Raw genomic sequence first — 24,305 nt, forward strand, 5'->3', positions numbered from 1 at the left:
TTTTAATGCATTACAATAATTCATACTGGTGTGAATAGCAGTTCTCATATAATATGTATGCAGATAGCCTTCATTCCTGTTTGGTATATGTTCCGCTAATGGCAGCTGCAGGGTTAATCTCCTCCCAGAAAGAAGCCTATCCAGTCGTCAAAGAGTACCAATAATGAATTTGCATGTGCCTCCGTGTAGTGTGATTAACAACTTTGATGGTGAATAACACAATCCCGTTACAGTAGCATGACGGAGCTATTATTAGGACATCATGAGGCCCAAAGGAATGAATGCTTGAAAGAGTAACAGCCTGTCACACTAATGTACCCGCATGGAGAGGTTGCGTTATGAAGCTGGGGGGCCGTGGAGTGTAGTGTCATTTAGTACAGAGTGTGAGCGTCCTAGGAGCTTGTCTGATTGTATGCACGAACTATACACTCAAAAAGTTTTAGAAATATCCCTGACTGACTAGTCGTGAGTGGGCGGGTTGTCTCCCTCGTCCTATCCCTCACATTTGTAGGAAGCCGTCGGGTTTTTGGAGTTGGGACCTGTGACAGCTGCTGTCACTTGCGTCGTCGGTGTGTCAGTCAGCGTGTGTGTTGTCAGTGTTGTGGGTTTTTCGAGGTGACGCAGAGGAGGAGAGATTCTGTCGATGGCTTGATCTGCTGTCGCTCAGCGCTCCATCCAGTTCGCTCAGTTGCCTTGCTCGTGTCGTCGTGTCATCACGTCCGTCTTCCTCCGCTCATCTGTTGACAGTAGGGCTCATCCTCTATCTCTCTCTCCCTCTCTCTGCAGGGGTGCAGTGGAGGGTCCTGGACTATAGAGGCAGGCGGATGTGCATGGCAGAGCTATTGGGGCGCGCAGCCAAAATGTAGATGGCACTCTCCTTTAAAAAGTCTGCCCAGGTCACAGGCCTGTTGAGTAAAGAGAGGATTAATTTACAAGACAAACTGTTTGCAATTATTTGTCTTTTCAGTGTTTGAATATAATTATGGGTATGGATAAGGTTGCAAACTGAAGGCAAGTTTAGGGTCATGAATCATGAATCAGGAACAACATGCTCTCACTCTCGACTGTCAACTACTGCAGCTTTGGTCAAGCCTCTAACCATGATGCTCTCCTTCCACGTCTAGCATCCATTTTGCACATGAACAGCTTCAATGGTCAAGTCAAATTAGCAAACACTGACAAAACACTGACAAACATTTCACATATTATGAGTTCAGAACTGTTGTGAAACAGTCGCACTTTGGTTAGATTTAGGCACCAAAACTACTTCCTAATTCCCATCTTCCTCCTGATGTGATCTCCCCTTGCTCGTTATACTACCACCATAGAGGAGTGCCTTGAGAAGTGATGCAGCCGAAGTGATGATGGGGTATATACAGCGTTATGGTGTAAAGTGTTTCAAAGCTGTTGTATTTGATGTGTTAGGAGTAAGAACAGGCTGACAAACACACAAAATTGAGGATGATATTGGAAAAAGCTGTTGTTTGTTATAGTCTCTATATTTTCCTTACTGTCAACAGATCCCATGAAAAGACCAAAACCAACACTGAACTGAATCTAGTAACAAGTATTTTCTCTGTAGTCAAAGCCAAATGCAGCTTATTCCTCTGTCCCATCCATTGTTGTCCAAAAACTATTAAAATGACATCAGTGAGCCACACTGCTGCACTGGGTGAAATGGGTCAAATGTGTTTTTGGGCCGAAAATAGTCCCTAACAAATGTATTGTTTACTCTGGTTTGAGTGATATTTGTGAAAAACTACAATGCACAGCTGTTTTATAGAATTACATTGGCTTAAAAAAAAAATTAGGTAAATATCTGTGACCAACTTGTGATGTATGTCTTCATAGCAACAACACCTCCCACACCTTTTTAAACATCAAATTCAAGGACCAAACACAGCACAGTTGGAGACACAGATCAAGGTTAGTCACTGTTACAACACTGATCATTTCTATAATGAGAACCAGCAGGCTTTACAGAAGCTCGCAGACGCCAATTAAAAAGAGAGAGAGGCTTGATATGTGGACAATTCACAATTGTGCTGCTGCTGTGAGTGCTGAACACACATGCAGACAGCACAGTGTAGCCTATTTAGTAACATTATGTAAAAAAATGTCTTTTTACATATGTCGCTTTTCAACAACTTTCAAGGTTTTCAAGGGACCTGTGAACCCTGGAATGAATGGCCTCGGACACGTTCGTTTTGGTCTTTTCAAGGAATTTTACACCATTTTACATAACAATACAGTTCCCATGCACTACATATTTTGTTAATGTTATTAGAGTAACTATCTCGCCTCTGCTCCACGGTAATTTGTCTCATGCTGCTTTGAAAATTCAGTTCTGAAAAACAGCCTTTGTCAAACATCCGTCTAAGCATGTTCTGCCAATTAGTATTCAACTTATTAAGACTCTCTTGTGCAGCTGTGGTTCCCTGTGGTCTCCTCCCAAAGTGCTGGTGCATTAGCTGAAATTATTGCAAAATTTTGTAATATGACATGAAGTAAAGTCTCAAAAGTCACGACATGTCAAAGAGGACTTCATTATTTGGTAGCAGTTAGAAAATTGAGCTCGAGGTCATTTGCAGGGGCAGCCAAGCCTGAGGCAGGAAGGTCGTCGCAGTCCGTGCTGCAGTCTTCTAGGTCGCATTGTGTCACTCAAAATTAATCCCGCTGTTGCTGCCCATGAGGTACTTACTTCAGGGGACCCATTCCGGGGTCAAGACAGCCACATGTATGCTGGTCTAGTGGAAAAAGTCTGGCTTATTCTAACAGGGTGAACAAGTTTATGTAAATTTTACTGCTCAAGGGAGCGTGCAGACCTATGAAGCCTGTTAGATGTAGGAACCTGTGCAAAGACAGCTACATTTGTATGTGCTGCAAGCCTGTTACATTATAAGGTGTTTATAATAATTTTGTAACCTGCCAAACACACCCTCGCTAAAAATATAAGAGAAGACAAACCTGCTTTCATCAGTCTTGCTCCTTTCACTGCCAGAGCTAGCTGGGCTGCTCTCACATATGGGGCCAACATGACTTATACTGTTCCAGAGGACAAAGGATGGAAAAAAACAGACAGAAAAGTACAAGTTAGTAGGCATAGTGGTGGTACCTCACTTGAAAACCTGCATTTTACTTTGTAATGTATGTGAAGAACTGTCACTTTCTAAACACTTTTGCCAAAAAATGTCCAGGAGATCCTGTAGAACCTGTTATATGTTGAATATATATGTATATAAATATATAAATATATATATATATATATATATATATATATCAAATGGCATTTAAATTTAAGATAATCTAACAAACTTAAATGAAATTTAGGCAGCAAGTCTTTTCAGGGCTGTGCTGTCATCAGACAATAGTAAACATCAATTTTGGAAGAAAAAGGAAACTGACAGCCAAAAGCCTTTGCTCCATTAAACAAATTTTAATTAATTTCATTAATCTCCATCAAAGCCTCATGTTTTGATGACATTCTACGTGGCATGCTGATGAGGATGCGCCAGGACCCGTTAAGTCTGGGCGATACAGCTACATGGGATCGATGTTGGGCAGCCGTCCTGTTTACGCCTTGCTAGCCTAAATTTCCTGGACAAAATTCCACTCTTATAGTATGTGTTTCCTGTTTTCATTTAATGGTGTACTTCTTCTGATTATAATTTTAAGAAATCACAGAGATTGATTATTGAGCTAACAAGTATTTCCTTTCGGGTTTTTGATGCAATTACCTGCTTACCACAGTGCTCTCATTTCCAAACTTTGGACAGCTGACAGAAGAGGTGCAGTAATGCTGTTTCTGTCATATCCAGTGTCACACTAGTGATATATATAACTGACACATTCACACAGACCACCTTCATCTGTAGGAGGGGGCGGCTGCCAGCCTTGATTAACCCAAACATCTCTGCATCATCTCTCACTGTCAGTCCAAATGAGTTCCACCCTGCCACTGCAGCAGAAGTCACTCACCAGATTTTAATAGGCCAAGTCGAAACAGTGTGATGACATTATTTCAATCTCAGTATAATAATGCAATTGATCAATAAATTGCTAATGGTAAATCATCTGCCAATCAACTAACAGTTTCAGCACCATTCTTGATGCTCTATTTTCCATCTTGGGAATACAGATGTTGAACATATGGACTTCTCTAATCAGTGTGTTAGCACAATGTAAATATTGACAAAAAAAAATCTTTCTTAATCGCTTTTCCTGAGCTTTTGGACCGTTTTCAAACCACCCCATACACCCTCTCCCGAACCGCCTCCACTCCCTTACTGACCAAGTGCAATGCCTTTATGTGCTAGAGGTCCATATACATTTCTGTGAAGTTCTGTGCGACTACCCATAAAATGTAAACTGCTCAAGCTAGATAGACATTTGAAATTGTCAGATAGAAGTTAAAGGTAACATTGTATTTAGAATCAAATAAACCCTTCTCTAGTCTAGAAAACGGTAGACTTGTTCATTTGATTGTAAAGTGTTGCACATATATGTACAGGGACTGCTGCGAAACCTAAGCAGCTTAAAAACATCAGAATGAAAAACAAGAAAATGTTCACAAAAAAAATAAATGCTGCTTTCGAAAGGTGTTGTTACAGAGCAACAAACTGGCGCAGCCTTGTGCACTTCACTTGCAATCAGGAAAAATGTAATTACAATGTATCGGTACAAAGACCTTCATCTTTCCATAACAACGTTGCGGTACAAAGACCTTTATCGTTCAATAACAACGTTGCAGTAAAAAGACTTTCATCAGAACCTGATGAAAGTCTTTTTACCAAAACGTTATACATTTTTCTTGATTGCAAGTGAATTGGACAATGTGTGGGAGTATTCGTTTGTTCTGATTTTGTCGACGCTTGGTTTTCTCCTACGCATCCGTTGATCCACAGGTGTGCAATAGTTTTGCTCTGTGAAAGGTACTGATACAAAACCACCATTGTGAACCGGCACAACAGTTCCTGTTGCAGTTAATGCAGGGTGCTTCATTGAGCTATAAGTGTGACTACAGACAGAGTAAACTCAATGATGGACAGTGGGAGGGTTCAGTTTGAAAAAGCTCCTTCAACTGCATCATGTTCTTCAGAGAAAATGTGCTTTTTTTCATCTACCAGAAAGTAGCGAGTTAATTTCTTTGTTAAACTTGTCAAACAAAAACTTTCAGTGTTGATTCTTTTTTGGCTGTATTTTCTTTTTGAAGTCAAATCAAATCAGCAGCAAGACACTTCATATTCACCCAAGTGGCTGTCTTCCACACCTGTATGACTCATGGGTTTTTGATCTTTCAGATTCAGACGGAAGCTCTTCTGATTAACCTTGTGACTGATGGCTGCTTGAAAAACTTTTCCACTCTTACTCTGTTGCTTGGTAATGTCTGTTATCCCGCCATCAAAGGGAGCAGACTTATTTGATATTTGCTTTTTAATGAGGTTGCCTGAAAGTGTTATGCGTGGACTGGATGCGCACAGTGTGCACATTCACACCCTTTCTGTCCGTAGTGTCCTCTTACATTGATAAGTGAGGCTTTTAAAGCAAAGCTCCCCTGCAGTGAACAAAAGGCTTTCTTTTGATCCCTGTAATTAGAGGCCAGCCTGAATCACATCCCTGCCTCAGCATAACAAGACCTAATCATATGAAGGGCCTCGCATTCTGCTCATTAAAGTTCATTCAAGGATGCAGGATTCTGATTGCTGTATGTTCAGAAAGAGTGTTAAGAGGGTTCTCTCCTTATTTTTTGAAGTGCGTGGGTTAAATTACATATGAAATCTAAAATTGAGGGGTTGTCTGAAAAATGCTTGAGGATAGCAGAGTGCTCGAGGGTGTGTAAGTGAGGAAGAAAGGAAGACAAGCCATGCAGTGCTGAGTCACACTCACCCACAATTCATAGGAGAGCAGAGTCCCATGAGTCTGTGGGGAATGCCGCATGTTGAACAGGTGAGAGGGATGGGATGGTACAGCACAGATTTGACAGCACAAGAGGTTAGAAGCAGTAACAAACGCGTGCACACAGGTACATACGCTTACGATACACACACCTCATTGTATGTAACATGCTTGTACTCACCACACACCACAAAGAGAGCTGTTTTAATTTAATTCACTAAATTATATTACCTCCGCCAAGGAGGCTATGTTTTCATCTGTGTCCATCTGTTGGTTGGTTGGTTTGTCAGAAAGCTTACACAGAAACTACTGAATGGATTTCCATGAAACTTAACGTTGCTAACGCTTGCTAGCGAATGTTAGGGCAATGGAATGCTGGGCGTAAACTGACAAACTCAGCCATATTAACGTTATTTTCCACAAATTGGAAACTACCAAGACTCACAGACACTCTATACTATTGCTCACAAAACCTTGTTCAAGGCTGCAACCAACTGTCGAAATTCTTACACAGAGATAAACCTTTTTAAATTATTAATTCACAATCATAATAGTGTTTTTAAGGAAAGGAGATACTTTTATTCTGCAGCTTTCTAGTAGCTCTGTAGCTTTATTATTACATTAAAATGTTTTCAATATGACCTTTAACAATTCAAGACAGGGTGTTTGACATTTTCATAAAATTACCCAAGGAATAATGCATGGATCTTGATTAAAAATATGATGTAGCGTAGCATTTGTGATTGCTGGTCTCTATGAGTGAGCACAATTTGATGGGATCTTAGATCTGCTGATTCATTATGATTAAGCATTTATGGGCAGTGTAAAATTCAGAGTGATACAGGGCTTTTGAGTTTGATATTTTATTAGGCTTGATTGAGTTAAAGGGCCTGTTGAGCCTCGGCGGAGGTATTCACTCTACTCTAGTTTATAGTTGCTACCTACTGTGCAGATTTAAAGAGACAGGAGCTAAAACAGAGCATTTCAGACAGACGGGGAACAGTATGAGAAAACTGATGCATTTTTGTGAAACCTATTCTAGAAGTAACCCAAAATAAAATTATGAACCTAAAGATGAGCATAATATGACTCCTTTAATGTAAAACTTTCACTTGTAATCTACTTTTATCTGGAGGATCTGAATACTTTTTAACCACTGACACACACACACACACACAGTCACACAAACACACAGTGAGTACAGACAAATGTAACCTCATTAGAGTCAATCAGAGCGTATTTTCCTTTCATTACCACTCTGATGAGGTCTGTCTGTGAGTGTAAAACTGATAAAGCAGCAGTGATATTTTGTTTTTCAAAATATCCCATGTACTGTGCAATATATAAACCATCATGTTTAGACTACAGAGGATGGACACTATAAAAGCAACAGCTGTACAATTCAATTATCATCCCGTAGAGACTGCTTTTTTGAAGATAGCCATGTTCAATCTTTGTTCAGACTTCGCCAGAGAGGTGTTGATCCGACCCTGTGGTCATTTTTGAGGCTGCGCTTTGTGTTGAAAGTTGTACCAGATTGTGTTATGTTGTGAAATGCATCAAAAATGCTGCCTTTCTCTTGATCCAGTATCAACAAAAAGCTTGACAAAGGAAGTATTTGTTGCAGTACATGTGTTATTGAGTCCATGCCCTGCAGCCAGTTCGGGCGCCGAACCTTAATAGATCTCGGCCAAACAAAGCACAAACAGTTCTGCGCTGAGTCTGCCTCAGGAGTCTGCAAAATACTGTTTGACTGAGTTCTCAGCAAAAGCATCATAAATGTAATACATGACAAATCACTAACAGCAGGAATTCAGTCATATTCAGCATCAAGTGCCTGCTAACAACATGAGCAGCAGCACAGAATACATTATTGAATGAAACATATTACTTTAGTGCGTTTAATATGAGAAATTATTTTTCAATTTTTACTTGTTTTGAGACATTATTTAAGAATGTTGGACTCGAGAGAAGCCAAAATACTCAACATTTTATCGCTGACCACAAGTCCTGCTATTAACACTGTTGTACTGGTATGAGCATCGACTGCATGACACACCCACACGATGGGTAGTCAAATACTTTCAGTCTCACGAAATGAGAGGGAGGAAAACGAAAAAGTCCAACTCGATGTGACGACAGTGACTAGTTCTCCAAAAAGGTTTGTAAATGCAGTGCATTTGTGCTGCATTACCTGGCTTAGTCAAAGCAGATACCTGCAGAGTCATAGCTGTGGTTTTTGATTTGGCACCGTCGCCAGAGGATGTGTTAAATCATAAATGCTAACACCGGTGTTGTTAAATTCTTAACTCACTAGGATATCATGTATAATATATGCTGAAAATATAGTCTGGGGTGCTTTTTGTTGCAGTTGTTTGATTTCTGAATATTATCTCCCCTTTCATCATCTTAGAAGCAAAGCTTGATGGAATGCAAACGGTGTAATGGATGTACTATTACACCATAATGATTCATGCTTGCATTAACTGAAATTTCCATCCTCCAACCTGTAAAGCTAACAGAAGCTTTGCTGTTTTGCATACACAAACAACAAAACAAAACATTTTGTTCTTCAGCAGCTGTTGCGATTGAGCCCTGCAATCTGAGGTCCTGTGTTCCCCCTTATTAAAACTGATTTATGTAGATATAGATGAGAGCTACTTTATTGCAGTGAAATTACAGAAGCTACAGTAGGGATGCCTCATTGATACACAGTATGCATTACTCCCTTCATCTGAGATCAGGGCGCATTGGTGAAATACAATTAGTTAATTAGTTCAGCTTGTGATTTAAGACCTTTTGCTTTAAAGGGAATTTGGCAGTGTGGATTAATAAAATAAATGGATCGCATATTCATTAACGAAGCACGATAGCAAAACTTTAGGCCTGCAATAACTTTTCGCGGGAACATGTTGTGAATGCAACTCTGGCATATCATTATATTGTATTAGATTTTGCTCACTGCGGCAGCAGAAATGAGAGCAGTAAGAGTGACTGACGCAGTAAAGAAGTGGGGTGTACAGCCAAACAATGAACTGAATCTCGCTAGGCTCCTTCAAGCCATGGGGAGCTGCAGAATTATGTACATCTCTGTAGTTTTATCACCTCAAGCGACCGTTTTCACATTGTAGAATTGTTTTCAAATTGTCATTCGATACTGCTACTATTTCTTCTGTAGAAACATGGTGGTGCAACATGGTGGACTCGTAGAACACCTCCTGCTCCCTCTGCAGATATACAAGGCTCATTCTAGGGTAGCAGAACATGAAGATTCTTAGTTTCATGTGATTATAGAAGAATGAAAACATAATTATGAAAACTATTTCTGCCCCTAAATTCTCTTAAATCCTACACACTGGACCTTTAAGTTGTGTTTCAAAGGCAACAGCAAAGTTCTTAATAAAACATTTTAAAGGTGTTATTGATAACATTCAGCCACTAGCTAGGAGTGCTAACGCTTCCTAGCAAACATTAATGTTGGTAAGACTAGCTAGCAAATGTTAACAACTCTAATGCTAGCTAGCTAACGATAACATTGTCTACATTAGCCAGCTAACATTAACGTTGCTAAGGCTGGCTATCATTAATGTTGCAAACGAATGCCAACATTATTGCTTCTAACGCTAGCTAGCAAAGTTAGGCAGTACAGTATGCTTGGTGTATACTAGAAGTCAGCCATTTTTATGTTGTTTATTATTTATTTATTTATTTTTAACTGCCAACTACCAGGATTGTTACCACGTGATACAATCATTTTGGGCCTGACCATTTTTTTTAAATGATTAATTCACAATCAAAATTATGTTTTCAAGGAGAAGTGATACTACTAGTTCTGTAAATGTTTGTTTTTTTAATTTGTCTACTTAAAAATTGTATCCACATGACCTTTAACTAGTAGAAACAGATCTAGAGTCATTGCTAACTTGGTTCTTGCAGGCTGAGCGAAATTGATTTATCACTGAACAAGTTTTCTGTCGGAGGAATATTTCAATTGACTTATCGTTTGATATATTCGGCGAGTAAAATGGTGTGTCATCTGTAAAGCAAAGAAAATGGACACAGTTACTGTCGATTATGTCGACCATAGGAGGCAAAATGTAGTGAGAAAATAACACAGCTTGTAATCTTTCGTCCAGACTGTCTAACTGTCTCTATTCCCCTAGCAGCCAAATCTTTATTCCTCTGCCAGCTGCAGTTTGCATAAAGATGAGATCCTAACTCCCTGAACTCCTGCCAGACTTGTAAATAGAAAGACATGGAATACTTTTGTTTTCTCAGAGTTTTCAAACTGATGCTCTAGGTTTAAGTATTACCATGTAGTGTTGGGCATAGGATTTACTGACTCTCCTTTGGTTTGCTCACCTCACATTGCAAGACTGCGAGTCTTTGTTGAGCTTCTGGAACCAGGACTGCTGGGCCTGGCGGCATTCTGCTCTTGAGATCACGCCGTCTTTATCCAGGGCCAGACCCAGGAACACTGATCGTGCCTTGTCTCTCTCCTTTCCGGTCATCAGACGCACCAGTGAGTTCTGGGAAAAATACAATTCAAACACTGTTAGATTAGCTGGCCTGGATCTACTCATTTAAATTACTTGTATCCATTCCCCTTCTACGCCTTTTGTTATTGCTGTAATTTAAGGGCCTGTAAAAGGTATTTTTAGGGCCTATTTCTCTGGCCTGAATCATTCCCAATCACATTAGCACTGTCTGACATAATCGGCTAGTGCTGCTTCACCCCGTGCTACCCCAGAGAAACACACAGTCCATAAATTGCAAGTTTAATCTCCCAAACCCAAAACAAAGCACACTATTAAACTGCTGTGTGGTGATCAAATGTCAATACAAATTCGTAATTCAGGCACGTAGATGCAAGCCTGATTTTTTTGTAGCATTTGCTCCTCAGCCATTCTATCAAACGAAGGTATTCTTTGATCCATGCTCCTGCACTCTTTACAACACTGATTAGAGAGTAATTTGGCTGACCAGACGAAGGTGTGCCTTTGTCAGACACAGCCAACAAGGCTTGACGATAGATCAATTTGTAAGGCTGAATTTGGAATTCTGCCCTTGGGATGTTTAAGAGAGGCTGATAAATCTTCTGTTTTTCTGCATGTTATGTGATGTTTTGGTCACTGCAATTGCTGAACTCTGGCATGGTATTTTAATGCATGTAAACACCATTACTTTGGTTATAAATTATTGCAGGACAGTCTGTTCTTGTGTGGTGAGACAAGGCAAACCTTTTATCTAGTTGCTCTATAGCACAAAGAGAATTAAATATTGTTGCCTAAAGCAAATGCCAGATATTCTGAGGCGAGTGTTTAAAACTGAAGTGGACAGAATGTAAGCTGGATGATACCCTCTGAGGCTCCACATGCCATGATTGTAATGGATGTTGTCGGTCAGGGGCTACTTAGCCTCTTCTATAGCACCAATAGCACATTTACTGTATAGAGCTCAATAGTAGCCCCAAATCCCAATATTTCCTCTTAGTTAACTCTTGTAGATCTTGTATACTTGTATTTTTTTATACTTCTTCATCTGTAGTACAAGTCCCACATTGTGAAAATACTCTATTACAAGTTAAAGTCCTGCGATCAAAACATACAATATCTAAGAATTAACTAAAATTATCAACATAAAATGAAGAAACAACAGTTTTGATGTCATGGCGTCTAATGTATTGTATTGCAGAGATATATACTGAAGCTAGCATGCCAACCAGCAAGCTCCTGCCAAAGCACCTGTATAAGCGGTATATACAAGACTTAACCCTCCAATGGTACTCTGAGTTCGAACTCTGGAACCGCTAGCTGCACAGCTAATTTAGCTAACTAGCTAACAGGAGCTACAGTAAGTTCAGTTAGCCCCTATTTCTTTGAAGTATGACTTTGCCAGGTGGCTAATTCTTGCATAATGCACCTTTAGGTACTGTACTTGAGTGAATGTACTTAGTTACATTCAACCACTGTGTACAAGACGAGTTATAGCCAGGTTTTAATTTAGGAATTTCAGGGTGCTATTGGATGCTGTAGCAAAATCAAGACGTACATAAGCTGTTTTATAACTATGTTTGGAATATATTCCATTTCCTCATTGTAATACTTCACCTCTGAGCGTAACTTCCTCAACACTGCCAGTGACTCATAGTAGAGGAAGTCCGACCATTCGATCTGACCCTTCTTCTCAGGATCCAGCGCCGCAAACTGGGCCAGGACCTCCTCCTCTTGCTCGTCAGTCAGGTCCTTATCAAACAGCTGCTTGGATGCAAAGTGGCGGTACTGCAGCAGCTCATCTGACACCAGGCATGACTCTACAGCGGCAAGGAACAATTCATCACATCAGACCTAATTAGTCACCGCGCAGTCTTCCAGATATAATTAACTGATCGTGACTCATTCTCTACAAAAGCAAAGACCACCTCCCACTGATTGCCCTCCATCCAAGCTGCGCAATAATAACCACACATTTGGAAGTAGAGAAGTGTGAGGGCAAATAATTAAATAACTTTGACAATCAAATAAAAAAATTCAGGGGAACAAAAGTTTCTGCAATTGACTTCTCTGTGAGGTGATTTCAGACCAGTGTTCACCGCTGAGCTTAATGTGTTTCTTCTGCTATACAGTATGTCGGACTGAAATTTCACTGGCCTGATAAAGCAGGCAGGGATGTAAAGAGATGGAAGAAGAAAGCAAACTTAAAAAAGATGCAGTGTCAGGGAACAGGGCCCTCTTAACAAATTAATTTGGTTGGCAGGAGAATGTAAGACAATCGAGATATGCAAAATGTTCCCTTCATCAACCCTTTCTTTTACGACACATGGTGGGAAGAAGATAAAATGGAAGTTTTTCAGAGGCACAAATCAAACCAAGGGTTGTCGTTTCAATCTATTATGGTCCTTTTCTTTATAAACAAGAAACAATTTGTACTAGTTAGCTAGCCAGCTAGCTAATGGTGCATTTTTATTGTAGATTTGTGCATGACAGTCACATTGTGATTACACCAGGTTTGCGACAGTAACCCTGGAGAAATCACCACAGCGGAAGGAGCCGTGTTGGAAATGTCTGGTTGCCTCTATTTACATCAACACCACTGACACCACAGACTACTGATGATGTGTGAGGGTCTTAAAGGGTTGTCCCATTTTAATAGGAGGTGATTTCATCCACCACCCCTTTTAACTCTGTTCTGAGTTCACCAAAGTTATCACAATTGAGATATTTGAATGCGGACCAATCCACCAAACAAAATCACCATCCCTGAAATGATATAACACATTCCATAACTGCCAGATGCTTGTTGAACCGGACTGCCTCCTGCATTTCAACAAAATGTATTTTCTAACCTGGATTCAGTGACTCACCTGGTATGATCTTGCACTGCTTGAAGGTCTCCATGAGGCTGTACATCTCTTCCTCCGTCAGGAGCAGATTCAGATTATCCTGCAGCAAAAAGGTGAGGCGAGGACTAAGAATTACACTTAATAAAGAAGTGATGCTCAGCCAATTTCTTTTATAGTCAAGTGGTGCATTACGTGATTTTTAATAAGTGAGTTTGCTCTTATTATGCACTGTCCCAATTGTACCTCCTGCAATTAGCCATGAGCTTACAAAGTAGTGGATCATGAATCCATTTCAGCAAATCTGCTGTTTCCCAGGTGATTCACATGATGTGCTGTTCTAACACTCTTTTAATAATTGCATCATTAGTAAAAGAAAGCCCCAAAGAAAGGGGTGATTTCCAGTTACTTTCAATTAAGACTTTTAAGTGCAGAGTGCCATAATGCTTGATTTTTCATACATTTTCATCTAACAGAGAAATAAACTAATTGCAAAAATATGCAATTTGTGTTGCTTACGTGCTAATGCACAGTATCATGTTTTGTTATGTTTTTTTGTTTCTTTCCCTTAAAGGTCCTTTCTTATCTATCTGTAAGAAAAGTCGATTTCTGAGTCTCATTTATCCATTTCACGTCAAATACTGACACACTGGGATGGTGGCCGACCCGTCCGAAACCGTCAGTATTTGACGAGTTGGGAATGAAACTCAAAAATCAGCTTTTCTTACAGATACGACCTTTAAATGTAAGAATTGGCCTCCTGCTGAAGTTGTACTCAAAACAAATACAGGGCAACATACCACTAGAGTAACCACTAACTGTAGCTGCCATTAGCTAGTTAGCTCAGTGAGCCGTGCAGCTAGCTGTTCGGACTGGGAGCTTGAAAAGTGTTGGTGTTTACCAGGTTGGGCTGGGGCTAGCTGGTCCACATGCTAACTTGATATCTAACTAGATATCTCTTCAACACATTGCACAGACCTCATAATGTCATAATGTCAAAAATTCTTACATACTTTACTTGAAATACACAAAACCCTGATTTAACTTTATTTCAAAACGTGGCTAAATCGGCATTTTTGGGCAGAGTTACAGAAAATGAAAAGACATCTGACTACATCAGTCTGCTGTAAAGGTGTCTGTAATGTGCTGTATATATTTCCTCCCAGCCTGCTGTAGACATCAGTAATTCCACAGGCAAGGGAAATCACAGGAGACATTGATTTGAATATTTATATTTGTATTTTATTTCTACATTATTTATCAGCTAAGTGGCATGATTCAACTTTAATGGTCCCTTTGGGATTACTGAGGTGAATCAATTCCAGTTTGTTTACATCGCTCTTAATCACCGCTGCAATCTGTCAGGACTTCATAAAATCCACATTATGCAATCTGAACAAAAACGCCGCCCACCCATAGGGAAAAATAATCAAAAAAACACACTCAACTGCAGAAAGGATATGTAAGGACGGATACAAATTAGATTATCACAGACAAAAATTAGTAATGCTTGGATTATAGCAACAAGAGGATATTTTGTGTGTATTTGCGGTTGGACTTTAAGTTGAGGGAGCTGATTAAAACACGGCATTCGCCCACACACTGCTCCTGACTGGACTCCACATCTTTTCCCCAGTCTTTACTATGCAGGAAGGTTTCTTTCACCCACAAACAAACAAGGCCACATGGCCTCATTATATCAGGCACTGGCAGCTGAACATGTGCGCCAACAAGCTGTGTGATGTCCTCCTGCATTTCTTCAAGCTGTCATCAAGATCACAGTAACTGCCAACACCCCGCTGCCCCACTGTCCGCAGCATTTTTAGAGATCAAGTGTGTGGGCTGCATGTGAAGCTAATTATTCATTCATTTATTTATTTGCACTGCCTTGAATTCTGCCCACTCATATCTAGGTGCGGTAATCGCGTGGTTGTGCAAAATGTATATTGATATTTTGAGCCACCATGGTTGAGTTTCTGCCCCATGTGCTGAGGTTTGAAGCTGGAGGTTTGATTCCACATTTTGATTGTTGCTGAAGTGAGTCCAAGAAAGACGTTGTAACAGCTTTAACAAAAAACTTCTTGGAAGTCTGTAATTGAGGTTGAAAAGATGTCTAAAATGGTGTTGAATGTCACTTGGATGTCAATACTGAATGTTAAAAAGAGATTTCACAAATACTTCCATTCAGGTTCCTCTAACACATCTTGATGATTGATTGATTGATTGATTGATTGATTGATTGATTGATTGATTGATTGATTGATTGATTGACTGATTGATTGGCAACTGTAAAGACAATGGATAGTTTAATCTGGAGGGATACTGGACCATAATTCAAGGTAAAACAACAGCTTCAATAACCGATTAGCTTCCATTAGACAACAGCTAACGTTAGCATTCAACCATATTCTAGCTAACGTTATTGTTTGATAGTGTTACATGATGTGATCAGGAAAGATGTAAATTGATTCAAAAGTATCAGCACACATATTGGAGACATTTTTGTAAACCTGAAAGTGAACCACACAATCTGTAATCAAACGGTAATGTTAGCTAGGAAGTGGCTGAATGCTAACAGTAGCTAACAGGTTATGAAATATGTTGTTTTACCGCAAAATATGGCCAAATGTCCCTCTAGATTTTCACTATCTGTCATATTTTCAGTTGCTGATCAATTGGGACTCCCTACGTTTCAACGACTTGCAACCTAGAACACAGCAGTGTTACATTATCCCGTAATTTTCCCACTGTAAGCGGTACATTGGAGGAAAATGGCTGCTGTGTGAAAAGAGATCTATTGACGTCTTTTGGATATGTTTTGCTCGGTGGGTAAAAGGATACAGGGATCTCACTGACATGAAGAATCTCACTCGTGATTTTCCTTTCAAGGTGAAAAAAGATGAAAGACTGAACCAGGATAATGGACTCACGTCCTGTCTGCAGCACTCCAAAAAAGAATGGGGATACAGTCTGGGACACTGTGTCCTTGTTAAAATTTTGATATATGTCATTTTAACAGAGTGGAACTGTTAGTACAAAGTGCCTTAGCTGAGTGAGAGCTATGGCCACACAGGGCCATCGCTGTCACACTGAGAAACACTTCATGCTTTCTTCTACATTGTTTGTACTTGTCCTCTGGTCGCTGCTGTCTGCACTTTATCAAGGCCACCAAACATTGATACAGTTTAAGAAAGGACAGCCTCTTCAGAGCAAAATATAGCATTAGGAACAGAGATCTGGTACCCCAGATGCCTTCAAATCTAGCCCAGTCACCAGAATAAATATATCACCATATCACCAGCCACGTTATTTGTATATGACTTGACTTTCATGTCAGGAGGTGGAGGGGACAGTGCTGCTGCCAAGTGAGAGACGACTGTTCAAGATGGCATTTGAATATTTGTAAGGATGGAACCACTGGATATTTTTAACAAGACGTCAGGACATGCAGAAGATGCTAGTTTTTCCAGGTTGCCGCACTCTAAAAGCACAGTGTCGTCACGTCATAAAATTGAAAATTCAACCTATCAATGTAATTTTACTTAGCCACATGTGCACCATATTCAAAATGATCTGCCACGTCCCTGTGGACCTATACATGCAGCAGTTTACTCTGAAGGCTGTAAATCCACTCACCATTATCCCTCTAATCTATTCTACCTCTGTTTCATTCTTTTATTGTCTTTTTAGTCATTAGTAATACATTTCCTGCAGTGCTCAGCATGCTGCAATTCATAAAGTATTATCTGTATGTGTCTATCATTTGAAAAACGAGATGAGAATCAACGAGAGCCAAACGAGCCTGCCATCATCCGCAAACTGCTTCCTTTGTTTGTTTCACGCCAGACATCGTTTCTGTACATCTCTGATTTGTTGTGTTGTTATGTTCATCGAGCGTTACTATAATTATATGGTTATGTCTCAAATGTGTAACCTTGAAAGTGATTTAAGGATTTATGCAACACCTCATGACAGCATCTGGAAAATAGCTTCTTAAGGATAAAAAGGGCCCCATGGGGGAGGAAGTGTAATAATATCAACACATTCTAATCTTATTCTGGCAGCTGGCATAAATAGTTCTTTGTGGCTGTCTTGTTCAGAAATATGACAGCATTGATTGCGTGTTCAAACGGCTTTAAATATTCCAAATTTAGCCGCAGCACCAGAGCAGAAATATGCTTCTTGCTCACATCAAAGTTGCAAAAATCAATAAGTCGACGTCATCGATGAATCAGACGGCTGGCGTGATGTGAAATTAGGTCATGAAATAGGAGAATTAGCACCCAACCTTGCCTTTCCTTGTGCCTGTGGAGCATTCAAGACACTTTTTTTTTCGCAAACTCCACTCTCGTTATCCTCGTTCCCAGCTGCAGCAGAAGCAGACGTTTTCTTTGAATACGCTCTGATAAGCTTGGACACACCAGTTTCCCAGGAACATCTCGTAGCTAAAGAGCCAGATATTTTTGAAAATGAGAGTGAATGTCGGACTCATATTCATCAATGTGGACATAAATAACTCAAAATGTCTGTGTCATTCATACATCCTGCTATAAATGCGCTCTTTAACACTCTTTTACAACCTCCTCCTTGACCAAAACATGACCCCAGGATCTAGCACCGGGCATTAAAAAGAAGTGAGTACTGTTAAGAGGGGTCACCTGTGTTAATGAACCCCCCACCCCTGAGTTTGATTGGCTACCACTGGGCCATACATGCAGCAGTCCTGCTTTGAAGGCTGACTGTAAATCCACTTTCAAGGAAACTGAGTCCATCTGCCAGCAGCCAGTCTCCAGTGCCTGTGTGAAATTAAATGTCAGATGCGACAGAAGGGGGGGATTTGTAACAGCTGAGTGACGCGTGCTGACCAAAAAAAGCTGCTTTCTTTCACTATCAAGACTAGAACCCACGATTTAAATAAAACATTTCTCCCTCTGTCTCTGTCTCCCTCATTGTATTGTCTCATTCCGCCCCCATTCACAAACACACACACCAGCCAGCCAGCCAAAGAAAGAGGACCTTTCAGTGTCCTCCCTCAGATTGTGTGAAAACATCCCCCTCTAAACACAACTTTGGCAAATGTTGTCTCTTCTCAGGCCTGCTGAAAGACAGCGAAGCCCCCACTTCACTTTGAAGGCTCCTCCAGCGAAAGCACTCTTCGGCTGTTTATGGCTCGATTAAAACAGATTGCATTATGCCTCTAACCGGGCGGTGATCACCAGAGAGTCATTGGCTCTGGCGTTTCGCCTTGAATGCCTGATGAGAGGCTGGGAGTTTGTTTTATTATTTTGAAAAAGTCGAAAAACTCTTCCAGCATTTTGCTCATACATAGTGTTTACCACACAACAAGGACGGTCCATTTTCCAGCAATTCTCGCACATTAAAAAGACAATTACAATTTGAAAGAGTGTAATTTTCACATTGCAACAGCCACAGTTTTAATTATATCTTGCATAACAGTCTATTAACAAGCTGTGGCGAGTGGAAGTTTGAGGCAGCAACAGTTAATTTGCTGCTATGACAACTGTCGCTGGCAACTCACTCAGCGGGAGCTAATTAATGTGGCTAACACCCTGACATTTAAAGGACATAGAGCCATCGTTAGCAAAATTACCTCTACCTGTGCTCTGTCAAAATGTGTGCTCTGAAAGAAAGGACTGCTGACTGTTTTATGGCTGTTGTATGGCTGTTGATTTCCAGCATTGCAGGCTGTGATACAGCAATAACCCTGTGAAGCTAAGAGTCGTCATGAGGTATCGTCAGTGAGATGTCAAAAGTTTGTCAGACATGATTAACAGAAGTTTGTCATTACAACTATAACTGTACGGTTGGCTTTAATTAATATAATGCAACTTTTGAATGCCACGATCAGTGTTATATCTTAGTAAATACATAGAAGATGACTCCTATTGACTGGTTTAGGAAAAGAACCCAGGGAGCAAAATTGCATTGTATTTTATCTGATTCTGTTTGTGTAGAAACAAGTTAAGCTAAGCTACAAGTTAAGAAATCGATCCCAATTTTTGTTTTTATATTGTTTATGAACTAACAGCATGAAAATGAACTCTTTAAACTGGTAGATTTAGGACAATCTTGGCAGTGAGTTATACGCAATAACCCTTCTCTGTAGCATGCAGATGTCCTGAGTCACCCAGTCACGATGCTAAATGCTAAATGTTTAATTTGGATTCACTCAAGAAGCTGCACTATTTATAATGCTCTTAAGTAGCAGGGCGGGGTAAAATAAGGTTTGCTGCTGATCTTGGTTACATGGGGTTCAAATGCTCTGAGCAAGATAGTCAGTCAGTGCTACTAACATTGTGAAACAATTGAGATTTGGCAAGATTTAGGAACCAAAACTAGTTGGTTTTTTTTGGCGTGAAAACTATTTGGTTAGATTCAGGCTCAAAAAGTACTTGGTTAGGTTTAGGCACCAAAACTGCTCGGATAGGTTTCGGAAAAGTTGAGTTGTATTAAGTCATTTACGTAGTTAACCTACTTATGTAACATAATTACATAAGTAGGGGGAAGAAGTCCTGTGTATGACCCATCCAAAAACCCCAACCACCCACTGACTTGGAATTTCCTGGCTCTTTTTAGGACTGCACTAGAGGGGCGCCTCAAGAAGTAACACTAGTCAACTAACCAGACAGCTGTATTTAACGCATTGGGAGTGAGAACAGGCTATTTTGAGTGAGAAAGGGGATAAAATGGTGACGAAAAACAGTTGAATCAAGAGAAAAGAGAAACACAATGACTATTTTCTGGTATGAAGGCCTATTTATGCATTGACATTTATGAAACCTACATGTTTGTTGTCCAGGAAGAGATGATGGGAGTGAGCTGTCCAGACTTACACAATAGTAGCAGCTCCAGCCAGTAACAGTGTGGGCTGTATCTCTCATCTCTTGCAGGGCCTCGGCACGCAGGTAGCCCAGCTCCCTCAGGCAGCCATCGTGGAACACCCGTGTGCAGATCCTGCAGGGGTAAAGGTCGTCGGCCGTCCACACCTCGCACACGTCACACATCTCATCACTCGTGGGCTGAGGTTAAAAAAAAAGAGTGTGTGAGTCAAAGATTTTTGTTGCCAACGGACAGAGGATTACAAACACTGCTTTATCTCCTGTCCATCAAAGCTCTGAGGTGAGGAGAAGAATGATGCATCAGTCCATCGGCGGTAGGAGTTTGGTTTTATAATGTAATAGTAGTTTGTCGTGTGTTCTTTACTCATGGTCTGAGATAGATCACTGAGATAGTTTTGACTTTGACATGAAGACTGATATCTGTGCCCTTGTCCAACATGCGTACATTATCATTCCCTCTCCAGCTTTCCTGTAGACTCAATTTTCAGCCATGACGCACTCAGCTGTCAGGCCAAGGAAAATGACTGCAGAACGCTTGACTGGTTAGCCGAGCCCAGACACTGTCAGTTTCCATCCTTGAGGTTTTTTGTCTCTATTGCAGTGCCGCAGCACCGGCTTCAGGGCTGTGGACACATAACAGATGGGACCTTGTCAAACTTCCTCAGTCACAGCTTACCTTATAGTTATGGCCCACCTTATGTGACCTAATGGTGCTACAGGGTTCCTCCATTGGAGTCCCATTTAAAATGAGATGTAGGCTTTCAATTGGGACTATAACTCATGGAGAAGGTCATTTATCAACTTCTAAGATGCAGGGAATATATCTAGAGATGAAGACTAATAATTCAGTTTTATCATCATGCCAGAGGTAACAAACACCATACTGACTTGGGGCCTGACACACCAGGTTGATGGTCAGCCATTTGCCAAAGTCAGCAGTGGCAGCCTTAGGATGTTTGCGGGCCAAGGGCGAAAAAAGTAAAAAGGGCAGCACATGTATGCTGGCGGGGCACCAGTGCACTGAAAGTCGTGATATATTTATAGTGAAGAGAGGGCACTTCACCACATTTTGTCTTCTGGAAGGCCATCTTATCATGTTTTATCTACCATGGGGGCATCCAAGAGGACACTTTCACTGTGTTTTTTCAAACCCTTGCAGTCTGTCTGTTGAAGCGTAGGGTACAGTATTTCTGGTGCACAGTTAACATTTTGGCTTGTTGGTATTGCTAAAGTAAAGCTGATTGTGTGTAAAGCACAACTATTTTAGCCTCTTGGATATATACAGTAAGTGCGCTCAGAAAAGTTTATAGCTATGGTAGATTTTGATATTTCTTGCATACAATGGGAGACGAGTTTTAAAGGTGAGGGAACAACATATTAAAAGTGCAATATGTAAGAATTGGCCACCTGTGAAATTCATACTCCAAACAAATAGGGACCAGCATATCACTAGAGTAACCACTAACTGCTGATAATTGCAGCTGCTGTTATCTGGTAAGCTCAGTTAGCCATGCAGCTAGCGGTCGTATCAGCTGACTATGCCCAGACTGGGAGCTCGGAGTACCAGGGGGAGTGTTGGTGTTGTTTACTATAGGATGATCATCTTTCAAAGTGGTAACTGGTTAGCATGCTAATTTTAATGGATATCTCTGCAACACAATACATAGATGTTTTAGTCATAATGTCAAAACAGTTTCTTCTTCGCACTCTGCTGATAATTTTACATTTTTTAATGTTTAAAACAGAAATTCTTACATATTGCACCTTTAAAAACAAAACAACAAACTAAAAGGCAATGGATGAGCTGGCTAAATAAACAAAGATGTTAAGATTAACTAAAGAAAATAAGATTTAGTTTTGTTTCTTTAATGTTAGTGTGGGTAAAGCCTCAACTCAACACGTTGATGTACAAGTGCATGTCATCAGCATAACATTAACAACCGACAACATGTCTATGGATGTTGTGGAGAAAAAAACATACACCATACTTTACATAAGAAACTAAAGAGAGAGTTGCTAACAGAGACCTTCTGCCAACCATCAAAAGTCTTAGCCTGGCAGAAACATCCCATAATATTACTTTAGTCATTCTGGACTAGATATGATTTGCGTTCACCTTTCAAAATTCCCAAGTACATATCTATTAACATTGCAAGGTAGATGCTTTTATTTCTGTACCTCTTGTTAAGTGTAGCCTTAGCAGCACAGCAAGTTGCCAGGCAATGTTTACTCTTTGCAAAATAGCAAACCTGATGGTGTCAGTGCTCCTGTGAACCCAATCCCCTGTTGTCAGCGTCATCCTGGATATGGTCACCTCTCTGAGCCAACTAAAGCAGCCCGCCCACAGGATGCACGCTGTGAAGAGTCCTCGTGCACAACAGCAACACATCTCCCAGCTAGTGTGGGAATAAAAAGCCTTGCAGAAAACTACATTTAACTCATACTTTCTCACCTTCAACAAGGCTGTTTTGATCAAGCCTAAGAGTCCCTTTACAGCCTGGCTGGTCTGCCTTATCATAATGCCCAACTTGAGGGAGGAAAAGAGATAATACGCTCCTGTTGCCATGGAGATTCTTTGACATCTCTGAGACATCTCTTTAATCCGAGGACTTATAGAGTGTGTTTGTCAAAGATAGATGTATTTTTATACATTCCTGATTCAGATAACACCCTGGCCATGAATTCTCAATGACCAAGATCACTAGCCACCAATCTATCACCATTAATACCTGCTCTTTCTTTTCCAGCTCCACCTCTACAGGCTGGTCATCGTCAGCTTCCCTTTTGGGCCGCACGAATGCTGGCGGCGTGAGCTGATGGCTCTTGTCGAGGTCTTCAGGCTCCACTCCTTTCCCGTCCCGTAACCTCGACCAAGCCTCCTGGTTGACCTTGCACTCATCCCTGGCTGATGCTGAGGCCTGCTGGGAGGTTGACGGACCTGCGCTATTATCCGTCTCTTCTTGCTCCGCCTCCTCAGTGGTCTTCTCGTCAGCATTGGCTGAAGGTTTGGCAGGGCCCTCACTCTCCTCTGCATCTGCTTCTGCCTGTTTGGCTGCGACCTGACGGTCCTTAATGCCCGCCTGGAATGCAGAGACGACAGCGGTGGCTTTCTGCACCTTCTCCACCTGCTGCTTCTTTGACATGAGCACTCCCATGGCTGCACACAGATGGAGAAAGAAAGAAGCAGAGAACAGTTACAGTTAGTAAGTATGTTATTCACAGTGTATTACAACCTTGATGTACAACAGTAAAGTTATTATCCAAGATTAAAGCTGCAAAATGTAAGAATTGGCCACCTGTCAAATTCATATTGCAAACAAACAGGGGGCAGCATATCACCAGAGTTACCGCTAACTGCTGCTAACTATAGCTGCCGTTAGCTAGTTAGCTTAATTAACAGTACAGCTAGCTGTTGTATTTGCTGACTCTGCCCGGACTGGGAGCTCTGAGCAGGGGGGGAGTTTTGGTTTTGTTTACTGTGACCTCTTGAGGTACAAATAGGACAGGGGCTAGCTTGTTAGCATGCTAACTTTGACAGATATCTCTGCAGCACAATACACAGACGTCTTAAACATAACGTCAACAATGTTATTTATTGTCACTCTGTTGACAATTATAGTTCAATTTTTAATGTTTTAAAGTCTTACATGTTGCACCTTTAAAGCCCCGGAAATTCTTTAAGAATTTCAACAAAACGACAAATATCCATGACCAAATGAGAAAAAATTCAGAATAAAAATAAAAGAAAACATCTCTGAGTATCATTTATTGAAAGATAAGCACTCAAAATATCAGATAATGTGCTTCATCAGGACTTTGTGGGTGTGGTGTGATCAGATTTCGTGGACAGTGCTGGTAACATAAGCAAACAAGTCCACTGCTGTTGTCAAACTGTGACTATCAAATATCACTAGATTGTGATTGGTGCCTGGGAGTACATGACATCATCATTTTCCAACTGAGCGCCGCCCTCTTTAAACCACGAAGCAGAGAAAAACACAAAAACAGAAATCTCACACATGACAAAATCAAAACTGCTCTTTGGCAGAACAATTGTGTGTTTGTGTGGGAGTACGTTCCTCACAGCGCATCATTGATAAAACAGGTTTTCAGGGCCTTTAATCTTGTATCGAGGGTAAATACATGTACAGCTACGATAGAATAATACACAGTTGTCTACATACATGGATGTCTTTTAGTAGTACCCCCTG

General features: G+C 40.7%; 1 protein-coding gene across 1 annotated transcript; it reads right to left on the reverse strand.

The window, feature by feature from the left end:
- Positions 1–808: 808 nt before the first annotated feature.
- phf24 (PHD finger protein 24) lies at positions 809–23,249 on the reverse strand. The gene is made up of 7 exons (XM_073478704.1): positions 22,824–23,249; positions 20,089–20,274; positions 13,259–13,337; positions 12,006–12,208; positions 10,258–10,424; positions 2,968–3,045; positions 809–905 (listed from the first exon to the last, which is right to left on the reverse strand). Exons 1-7 carry the CDS (start codon positions 23,247–23,249, stop codon positions 809–811), a joined length of 1,236 nt encoding a protein of 411 aa, XP_073334805.1.
- Between the last annotated feature and the right edge of the window lie 1,056 nt (positions 23,250–24,305).

The sequence above is a fragment of the Pagrus major genome, chromosome 12 (genome assembly GCF_040436345.1).
Source record: "Pagrus major chromosome 12, Pma_NU_1.0".
In the NCBI taxonomy this organism is placed as follows: domain Eukaryota; kingdom Metazoa; phylum Chordata; class Actinopteri; order Spariformes; family Sparidae; genus Pagrus; species Pagrus major.

What these genes read in the sequence shown, in the direction of transcription:
- phf24 (XM_073478704.1), bottom strand. Translation starts at nt 23,249, where the DNA reads ATGGGAGTGCTCATGTCAAAGAAGCAGCAGGTGGAGAAGGTGCAGAAA. An exon ending in GCAGTGCAAGATCATACCAG is followed by an intron (nt 12,209 to 13,258) that starts GTGAGTCACTGA and finishes TTGCCGCTGTAG; the next exon opens with AGTCATGCCTGGTGTCAGAT. An exon ending in AGCAAGACTGATGAAAGCAG is followed by an intron (nt 906 to 2,967) that starts GTTTGTCTTCTC and finishes TTTACTCAACAG; the next exon opens with GCCTGTGACCTGGGCAGACT.